General features: G+C 43.5%; 1 protein-coding gene across 1 annotated transcript in view; it reads right to left on the bottom strand.

Annotated features, from left to right (window-relative positions):
• Positions 1-1,665: 1,665 nt before the first annotated feature.
• The window catches only part of LSAMP (limbic system-associated membrane protein), a gene marked incomplete at its 5' end in the record, with an annotated part of 91,984 nt that continues 82,621 nt past the window's right edge, over positions 1,666-11,028 (bottom strand). The window contains 4 exons of the mRNA XM_009082034.1: positions 1,666-1,715; positions 1,974-2,009; positions 8,062-8,210; positions 9,163-9,283. Of these exons, the coding sequence (XP_009080282.1) occupies positions 1,666-1,715; positions 1,974-2,009; positions 8,062-8,210; positions 9,163-9,283 (356 nt within the window). The remainder of the gene's footprint in view (positions 1,716-1,973; positions 2,010-8,061; positions 8,211-9,162; positions 9,284-11,028) is intronic.

Genomic DNA, 11,028 nt, shown 5'->3' with positions numbered 1-11,028 from the left:
CTGGTAGGGGCTTTCAGAAAACAAATGAGGTCCAGAGTATTTAAACTCTACTTTCCCCCTCTGCAAAATCCTTTTGGTGTGTGCTGGGTCACTGGAGATATACCAGCATTTGGCACCACAAATTCCTGAAGACTCCTCACAGGAGTGATGCTATACCAGAATGTCCTTCAAGATGATCTCGGGAGACTGGGGAGCAGTAAAAAAAAATAACAGCTTCAAAGACAGAGGGGGAAGTGTTTTAAAAGATCGACTAAAAGCTGTGCAGGATGGCCTTGGCAACTTGATAAGGAGGTGTATTTGTAATGGGAATCCTGGCCTTGCTCACTCGCAGATTTTGCTCTATCATTTAGCTTAATGGGCTACTAATTCAAAACCAGCTGTAAACAGGACTGGCTATGAAAAAAATTAGCACTGCCTGCCTGTAGAATTTAAGGATACATAATAAAAATAATCATAAAAAGAAAGAGCCCTTGGTTTTCCATCAGACAAAAGTATTTGTCATTGAAAATTCTGCTTAAAGAAAGGAACACCCAAAATTGGAAAACTCCTCAAAATCTTACATCCTAAACGGCCTCAGCAACTTTAATTTCATATCCAAGCACAAGTTTCATTTGCAATACATATGATAATGGTGTTTAATTGGATTTATTTTTCCACACTAGGTTCCCAATGGCCTACTTTACTCCGTTTCTCAGCTCCTTGAATGTTATTTACAAATCACTCTCTGGGATTTAATTTTAATGGTAGCTTGATTTCTACCTTCCTACTCCTATTTTTTTTGTAGGTAGTTTTCTTTAATTGTATTTGTGGATTTGCCTTTTAAATAGGCAATTGTGACTACATCCTGAGCCTGAATAAGTTGCCAAGAGCAGAGCTTGATTTGAAAACGGCGGAGTAGTTAAATGGAGCTGGTGTAACACCCAGCATTTATTGTTCTTTTCATGGGAGTACCTGCAGGTGCTTTGTTCAAGCAGGTGCTCTTTTGCAAAACAGCATGGGCTCCTAATAACACTCTACCCCAAAGCTCTGCACAGACATTAACAATTTAGGTCTCTGAGCATCCCATGAGTTGAGTGCATCTTCATCATATGGCAGTAACACAAAGATACTAAGGAGCTCTAGGCCAAGATTTTTTAAGTGAACACAGGGACTTGCTGCCTTACTGTTGATTTAGTTTCAAACACTGCTTTCAAACCCTGTAGCCTGCCTTCTGGAAGTGCCTGGTCTCGGTGCTTTTTCAGAATCTCAAGGTCACAACCAAGCACCAAGTCTCATGTGGATGTTGGGGCTATGTTGCCTGGACCTGAGTTATGAGTGGGGAGCACAGAGACAGGAAAAACACACAGACCCTGTTTTGCCTTCATACTTTCTTCCCTTGGAATAAAGCAGACAGTGACACCTCACCATGTACCTCCTTTCATGCTCTCTGCCTCAAATGCAGAACTGTGACAGGCAGACTTGGAGGAGTGTGACAGAAGAATGAAAAAAACAAGTGTTTCACTGTGGATAGGCTGCACAACTAGAGTGAAAAAACCTTCTGGCAGCATTTGAATTTTTAGCTTTTCATTTGGCCCTTCCACTGTCTCTGAAAAATTTTAGGTCTGCTTATGGTTTTGATCCAAATCTGATAAAGTGGGCAAAGACAGTTTCGGATGGGAATATGTATTAGGAGTAGGTCTGCAGATGAATTGAACCACACTGAAGACTGTCCAGACCTGGGAGACAACACAATGTCAAGGCTCAAAGCTTAGCTAGAGGTTGTTGCTGTTCAGTTGACTGTTTTTTTGAAAAGGGAGGGGGGAAGGATGAGGAAGGTGAGCAGAAAAGACAAAATGGCATGAAAATGAGAAGGGGAAAGCCCTTATGTTCCTGCATTTCTGAGCTGTTTTGCCCATCCCTAGCTCTGAGCATTTGTCAGGATGATGGAGAATGACCCGGCTAAAGAGCTACTTCAACATAAAACATATACTGACCTGGAAAAGGATTGGGGAGTGTGGGTAAAACTCGTTCTAAGGGGGGAAAAAAAACAATAAGCAACATGCAGGAGAAAAGGACAAGCCACTTTTCACACCAAGCAAGCAGCAGATACAAACCTGATGGAGTTGTCCAGCCCCAAATTAGATGAACTAGAGTAGGTTTCATATACAGAGCATTTTGCTAGCCACATGCCTAATACACATCAACATCCCCTGAGACTGGGAGTCAGAGAGAAGTCATTTGAAAAGCTAAACAAATAATATCCACACAGCAAGAGGGATTAAGCACCTGCAGTGAAGGTAATTGGAGTTGATGGGCCATATCTTCTCTCTGACTTTCAAGACCACTCATATCATCACTCTACAGCTCCTCTTAGCTACACCTCTGGCTGGAAGCTAGTCTTGCCAGAGAAGTGAGTTGTGGAAGTTCTCCATGGGTAGTTGCTGCCTCCCCAGAACATTCTCCACAATGGATTCTTGCTAGTGACAGGCCTCTTGAGAATCTGATCATGGCAGCAGTAACCCTGGTGAATCCTCAAGGGCATTCTGCTCCTTTAGAGTTTTTGTTCTCTGAGAGGAACAGAGTATTTGCAGACTCATCATCTTCCAGTTGTACACAGAGCCTTCTGTCTTGTTTATAGGGTTTTTACAATGCATCCTCATTATACGTCACAGCAGGACTTGTTATATGCCACTGCTGGCTTCATGGTTTGCTTCTTCCACAAAAGGATCCCAAAAGAATTGCATAGACACTGAGGAAAACCAGTATCAGAGACCTCAGTCTGGGGCTAACAGTAGTGTTAATTCTGCTTCACAGTTGGTGCAGTTGATGCATAAAGCAAGGGAGCAATTTGCCCAAGGTCAAATGCTGAACTGTTGGCAGAGCCAGGCACAGAACTAAGAATACAAGGTCCCCAGGCTCAACTCTGATCACTGGGTCTCCTTTCATTGCCTTCAGAGCTTGCTGGATGCCGCATGCTGACTGGGGCAAGTTTCTACTCATGGACTGATCCATAGGTAGACATTTAGCTGTAACAGCTGATAGGCCTGGGGCAATGAGTTGTCACCTGGCTTACCTAGTAAGATCACTGCTTGGCAGGATATGTCAGTGCTCCTGTGCTATTCTCTGATCAACCCAGGCCCAGCTATTTGGAGGTTAATGCTCTTTTTACAGCATCCTTGGTGCAAAGAGTGAGTTTCTGACTCACAGGAGCCCATCAGGATCTAGCACGTCAGGCCCATCCCTGTGACACTGGCAGAACTCCTGCCCTCGTGGTGGTAATGGAGTTGTTTGAATCCACAGCAGGCACAGGGGAGATTGTCTCTTGCCTAGAAAATACACGGCTAGCCTGTGTTTATGTAGCAACAGGGGACTATTGTTCTGCGAAAGCAGGCTGTTGTGCTGACAAGACTTCCTTGTTATTTAGTTTGGTTAAATAACTCAACTCCCCTTTACCTTCTTCCTGCACAGCAGGCTGCAAGTAGCACAGCATAAGCAGTTAAAGCAAAGCACTATGGTCTCATTATCATGCTGCTTTCTATTCAAGGACTCTACCTCTGTTCCCTTCGCCCACTGTGTGCTGCTTTTATTGCTCCACCCTGGCTCATTAGCAGTGTCTCAGCCTTGCCCTGACTGACTGTCACCCCAAACCACTTTCCTCCTCTCTTGAGTCTCTCTGTTATTGACAGCCCTGGGAAAAACGTGGGATTTGCACTAAGAGCCACTAAGTGGGATTTTGCCCACAGTTATGCTCCAAACCCTAGCAGCAACCACCATAAGCAAAGGCTCAGGCACAACAAAGCGTGGGCAGAGTGTTAGAAGGAGGGGTGTCAGCATGTGCATACAGTCAGCACTTGTGACAGAGTCCTTACAAATAATGACAAGTTAGAGGCTGGTGCCAGCTCTTCTTAGGAATGTGCATCACTGCAATTGAAACTGCTGGACTCCACCCGAAGCCCCTTGAGGAGGCAGGGGTGGGATCCTGCCTGCTGCTGCTTCTAGTTGGCACAGACCTTGCCAGCTGCTGCTTTACCTCCACGTTTTCTGGTTCCCCAAAGGATGCAGAGGATGCAAGCCGCAGAGGATGCAGCAGGGGACCTGCTGAGGTGGCAGCCTCGAGACAATTTAGCCAGCAGGACTTCATCAGGATGTGCAGCACTGCCCTGTTGTATCCTGTTGCATCCTATGGGACGGGCTAGCTCTGTGGGGGGCAGAAGTCAACTAATTTGGATAAGCTTTCATTTACTTTCTCTGCCTTGCTGGAAAGCATCAGGTGCTGTGCCATGTGCCTGTGGGGGTATGTGTGGACTTGCTTATACATATCACAGGGGTGTGCCTATATATGCGTACTCACGTACACATAAACCCATGTATCTATATGCTCCTACAGCAAATGTGTGCATCTGCTGTATATATATTCAAATGTAAATACATATATACATGTATATAAACATTTACACTTCTGTGTAGCATGGGTTAAGATACAAATTGCATTTTTACTCATAATGCTTTTCATAGCACTATGCTAGATGAGTGAAACAAAAAGAAAACATGTTCTCTACCTCCTAATATACTTAGAGGAAAAAACCTTTGGTTGTGGCACTACTTTTCACCTCTGCTGCCTTGGCTTCACCTCTCTGTCAGGTAATTTTCAGAGAGATGTGTGTTACTGCCCCTTGCCTAGGTCTCACTGCATTTTGTGCTTGGGGGTTGCAAAAGTTGCTCCTAGGCTCTGCAGAGCTGAATCAACCTACTGGGTCACTAATGCTACAGAGCGTGGTCCTGCCTCCCAACTCCTCATGCCCACACCTGTGTGACACAACTTCCTCTCTTGCATGGGATTTGGTGCTTGCTGAGCCTATCCATGAGCTAATTCAGCTCAGTACAACAAAAGAAAACGTTTGGGGCATTTTGGGAGCTGAGTGGCAAAACTCAGTTACCTTTTCACTGGTTTAGCAGGTTGAACTGGCTCAGTGGGTTGTCCACTGAGCAGCAGAATAAGTGAAACAATAAAATCATGTGGCAGAGAGCAGGGTAGGCAAAAGGAGTGGGGAGGAAGGGATGTCAGCAAGATATTACATTGGTTGTATCATCAAACTGTACCTGAGTACCCTCTCTGCAAACATACTCCAGATTGCTGTTGGAAATGGGTTCCTGGGAAAGTGACACCTTTGGTGTGGCCATTTTTATGTTGTTGTAAACTCGGCCTCCAGGAGTGAGGGGTATAAATCTCTCTACCTACAGCAAGCAATCCTGCTGCTACATCCTTTAAGGAAGATCACTAGCTATCTCTTCATACAGCTCAAGGGAGCTTTTGTATTTAATGCATCTTCTATCTATGGTATTGACATCTGAGGCACTCAGTCTCTCCAAGAGTTTTTCAGTGCTGGCTGAGATTTCATGAAATGGTAGTCACCCATTTTTCTCTATTGCTAAACTGTTCTTTCACATCACTTTGCTAGCTCCCTGTCTGCCCTCCACCTCAGGCAAAGCTGCCAGTACCTCATTATTAACTCTCTGGTTGTTTCTTCACTCCTAGCTGCCATTCTTTTTTTTGTACTGCAATGGGACACTGAGGAACCATCACTGTACTTGTCTCCCTGGTGGGATGTTGCCCTACAGTGAGCTTGTTCTCTATTTAAAAAGGAAATAAAATCTCTGATTCCAGGGACAAAAACCACTCCCAAGTATTTGAGTATCTGCTATACCTTGCAAAACTCAGCACTGCTTTATTTTTCTGTCTGGCTGTGTGGCTGGTAGTGTGCATTGCCTGTTATTTCAGCTACCGTGTGATCACTGCAGCATTTTTTTCATCTGGGCTTGTAGGTTTTTTTAGATGGTTTCTTTATCTTTATGAAGATGGATTCCCTTCACTCATTTCCCCCCTGATTTCTTAACCTTCAAAATACCAGCTGTAGTCTGCCTGAATTTATTTTTTTCTCTCTTTCTCTCTTCCACACTAACCAGAAGAACAGAGATTTCCGGAAACGATATGAAGCAATTGCACACTGAAGAAATAGGGATTAACTAAGCAACCAAAAACAAGTTAGAAAGAGTCCACTGAAAATCATCAAATCTCTCTCAGCTCGTGCACCTCCATTCTCCTGGCTCTTGTGAAGTTTTCTAGTGTTCTCCAGCATAAACAGGCCTTGAATTTCCAAGGTAAAAACAATAAACAATGTCCAACAACTTGAAAGAAGGAAGGTGTTCTTCGTTCACATTAAAAGGGGGCTAAAATAGGATGGACCCTCGCTGTTCCAAGTCATCTTTAATGGTTGCCACATGTCCTCCTGAAATAGTTAATGGCAACTTAGCAAGATTTTCCTGGGTCACTTTAATGGTTCTGCCACTCATTTTATGACCATGGGTAAACCACTTCTTCACTCGGTACCTTAGTTTCCTACTGCAAAACGGTGCTAATAACACTCACCCATTTCTAAATAACTTGTGATGCTAAAATATTCATTGCTAGCAAATCCTTTGAGATCCTTTGAGGCGAAGTTCTGAAGTAATGCAAAATGCTTTTCTAGCAAAACTAACCCCCCAGCTAAAATCATGTGTGCATACATACGTTATTGAATTTCATCTTATATTTTGTTTCAGTGATGCATTTCAGTTCATCTGTGTAACAGGAACCAACAGAGAGGGCCAAATTTAGAATTCAGTCACAAATAATGGATTCTAAATTTAGAATTATATTAATATCAGCAAGAACAAATCTGGAATATTTGAAAGTTGTGTTCCAGATTGCTGCCTGAGGATTTTATTTGAATCTTATGACAGTCACAAGATCAGGGTAAAAAGACTTTCGAAGTGGAAATTTGCTTTGTGTGCTGCAATGCTACAGGAAATGAAATACATGTTCTTTTATGCTAATATCTGGTCTTTAAAAAATAACTTCCACAGAATACACCCGAATTTGCAAAAATTCGAACTGCTATGAAATAAATCCAGAAGTGGTAAACAAAGAATGCCAATGGATTCATCCTTTTGCACTACATCTGTTAATAATAATAAGCAAATCAAAACATTGTTTTTCTGGTGGTTTGACTAATCTGACCACACAGAGCAGAAACTAGACTAAACTGCATCCCATATTGACTGCTTTACACAGCTTATCTTTTTTCTGTTTAAAAGGACATGCAGGTCATGGCATGAGTGTATTAATTCAATTTGGGACCATCAAAGGAATACTGCTTTAGGTAACTTTTGTGTCTATTTGTCCATTCATGTGAGTGGGTCAATCTTCTGCAGTCTGTCTCTGGTAGCAATAACAACATGTGGTCCAAGTCTAGCCCAAGTTTTAGACCTGGAATCAGGAATTTGAACCTGACTGTTTGCATGTGTGCGTGGATGGTAGTTGAGAGGCAGGGGCTCTGTTTATGGTCAGACTTGAATCTGACAGCAGCAAAATTCAGAACCAGCAGGTAACTCTGCTCTAGAGTTTGGTCTAGTCCCAGTTTCTGTCTGTTTACACTTACTAAGACAAACGCAGTAACTGAAAGTAGCAGAATGATATCCAAGGAATCTTATTCCATATTTCATCTGTTGATTACCTTTTCCCCCATGTTCCCTATGGTATGCCCCTTTAAATCATTCTGTCTTTTCTCATTTCTTTCCCTTCCACTTTCAAACCAATTTCTCTTTTTCTTGACTCTCTCTTGTTCTCCTCAGGCTCGGTGGCTAGTTCTCTCCATCTCTCTGAATTACTTGTCATTTCTCAGCTGTCACGGATCCTCCGAGCCCTGGCCTTCTGTCTACTTATTAAAAGGGCTGTCATTCTAAAGAGTTTTTTGTTTCCAGCTTGAAAACAAACACTTTTTTATTATTTTAACAAAATCTGACTTCAGCAAAGCCAGTCAATCAAAGGGCTTGACTGTAAACCTTTTAAATTGGCTGTGTTTGAGTTTTATGGCAAGTATGAACACGTAGGTATCTGAAGGAGAACACAGGAAGCCAGTTGATGGCTGGAGGTTTGAGGGGATTGGGTTGTCAAGTGGATGCCTTCCTGAGTTTTGCTCACCATGTGCTTCCTAGACAGCATGATCTTTGCAAAAGCCTCCCTTCACCCTCTCCCATACTTACTGTAAAGGTATAGGCTGGCATTTGTGACTCCCAGCTTGTTGGCAGCCACACAGGTGTAGTTTCCATAGTGTTCCTCAGTGACGTTGGCCACCATCAGCAGAGACTGGCTCCCCGTGCTCTTTATCTCCAGACCATTGGCGCTGTTTATCCTGGGAAGACAAGAGAAGAGGTGTATAGTGCAATGGCAGTTGTGTGTTGGGAAGGAAATCACTGCCCAGCAGGCACTAAACCAAAGTCATTCAACCTAGCTGACAGGTGAGGATAGAGGGAGGAAGGAAGGAGATGTCAGAGGAAGAAGACCAAAGAAGGCAAGAATGGAAAATAGGAGAAGGGAATGAAAGGAAGAAGCACAGTGTGGTAAAATGCCATCAGTAAAGCAGTGAAGAAGAAAGAAAAGCCAAACGAAAGGGAGGAAGAATTTATCCAGCACCAATTAACACTGGAAACGAACACACTATGACCAGCTCAAGGCTGGTCTGTACTTGAACAACAGACTTTTAGTCAAACACACCAATTGACATGCTCCAATATGTGTATATACCAAAGCTGAGTCACCCCTGAGCCTGTGCACATGGGTCAGGTTAAAAACTAGACAATAACACAACATTCTTAATGCCAGGAAAATGCTCAGGTATAAAGGACAGATCTCTTTTCTCATTTACTCTCATATGCAAATCTGAGAGGCTCAGGTCACACAGATGGGGGAATCTCACACCTCAGCAGCTCCTTCCTCTAGGTGAAGGCACCTAGAGTTACATTACCTAATTGGAGACTAACACTACCTATTTTTTTTTGTCTGTATCATGGGCTACTTAAAGCATAAACATTGTCTTAATTGTGTTTTGGTCCATAACTGACTAAAAGGCAAGAGTTCTACTTTTTACACTTCCTTCAGCATCCCCTCCACAGAGAGGGCTTGCCTCCCCCAGCCCTGACCATACTGGCTCTGCCAAGTCTGATGGGACATTGTGACTCAAATGGATTGTAAGGAGTAATTTGTTTAAGGAGAAGAGCTGGGGAGGATAATAAGTTATTCTCTAAGGTTCCTCTATTAAATGGACTGAAAAGGAGAGAAGGGAAGAGGTGAGCTAAAAGTCTTACCTGGTATCATCTCTGTACCACTCGAAATCAGGTGTGGGCACTGCTGATGCCTCGCACCGGAGTAAGGCTTGTCGTCCTGTGGCCGCTTCATTGCTCTTGGACTCTGTGATGGTGGGAGGGTCTGCAGGAAGGAAACTCATGGTCACTTCACACACTTCCAGGTAGAACAGAACAGTGAAACTATGTCAGGACTGGCTTCCTCATGCAAACCATTCAGGCTGATGAAAACCCACAGCTGCTGCTTGCTGTGGCACATATTCCCCCCCTGCTCCTCTGCAGAATACCTGCTCTTTGAACTTTGCCTAATATACCACGTTAGCATCACTCCTTATACGTGTTTCTTTTCAGCCCCGCTGAATAAAGTTCTGTCATAAATGCACAGGCATACACAGGCAGAGTTAAGGTTAATGACAGACTTCTGCAATTTCTGAATATTTACCTATGGGTCTCTAGTTCACATGGGCTCATCAGAGAGAAGATGACAGAAAGACTTCATCAAGGGTAAAGGAAGACAGTAAAAGTAAAGGAATAAAGAAGAAATGTAACACTAGCACGAAAATTGTTTTGCATACAAACTCTGTGTCTAATGCCAAAACTACATACGAAAGGATGGAGGTAACATGTATGAGACAAAAATTAATTCATGGCTTAAAAGGGAAGAGCTTTAGCAGAAGCTGTGGGTGGAACTCTGAGAACCAGACAAGTTGTTGAGATGCTTCCCTTAGGTTACGAAGCCTGCCCAAACCTTCATGGGCATCATGCTTTGTGACAAGCTCCAAGAGGGCTTGCTTGTGGTTGCTCTGCATGAAGCTTGCCCTCAGCCCAGCACGGTGCTCCCACCTCTGCTTTCTTTGAAGCCTGAGAGTTGTGCCATGGGCAAACCAAACTTGGAAAACGTATTGGTGTGCTCTGCTGGAGTGAGGTCTCGGTACTGGCTGGGTGCCAGGTAGTGTAGGCACTGGCATCTTCAATCCCAGCTCGACGTTCAAAATATTAAACGATAAGATTTACATGTTAAAAGGCAGAATTATTTCCACCTGGCTGCTGAGAGGGATCAGGGAATAAGTGCCTTGTCTCTCATCACTAATACTTGCATACCATGAGATTACAGGGCTGCAACTCAAACAGCTACTTTGCTGAGACTCAAGTTACCATAAAGCACACTCTGTGTGTACAGAGTACAGTTCTGCCATCTGTATCCATCCCGGCTCTGAAAGGCCAAAAAAAATAGAAGCAAAATGGATTGTGCCAGTCAAAGAAAAAAAATAATTCTGTTTGGAAAATGTATGGAAGGAAGCTTGTTTGTGAACACATTAGCCATCTCAATGTGATCCCCTTCCTGACCTTAATCGGGATTTTATGCAGGGCTTTAGGGATATTGCAGTGCGCCCTCTAACATCATAAATATTAATAAGTGTACATAAATAGGATCCTACATTCAAAGGCTGTGAGTTCACGTAAATATTTTAATTTGAAAAGGAGGAGGGGTAATAAAAGGATAGTGAAGGTGATTTTTTAACCATCCTTCTTCAATTTTTTGGTTTGAGCAGTATATCTTCTTGCTGTCTACAGTGAGACAAACCTTTTCATTTCATTGAATCTAGCACAAGAGGTGAGTCACAGAATGAACAGGCACCTTTCTATGCACCTAGAAAATGATCCCAGCAGGCATCTGCTCCCTGGGCTGCTGCCAAGGAGCCCAGTCCCTCACTCCAAGCAGTCTCTATCTTCACCCCTCTCCTTGGCTTTAAAAAGTTGCTGCAGTGCTCTCCCAGGAGGAGGGGCAGGTGATGGCCCTGAACAAACCAGCCTACTGCACTCAGAAAGCAGCTGCTCTGTGTGTAGCCATTTGCTGCCAGGGAAGCC

Source organism: Acanthisitta chloris, unplaced genomic scaffold, assembly GCF_000695815.1.
Source record: "Acanthisitta chloris isolate BGI_N310 unplaced genomic scaffold, ASM69581v1 scaffold12509, whole genome shotgun sequence".
In the NCBI taxonomy this organism is placed as follows: Eukaryota; Metazoa; Chordata; class Aves; order Passeriformes; family Acanthisittidae; genus Acanthisitta; species Acanthisitta chloris.
Note: the sequence above shows the minus strand (reverse complement) of the source record. Positions and strands in the feature narration are given on the sequence as shown.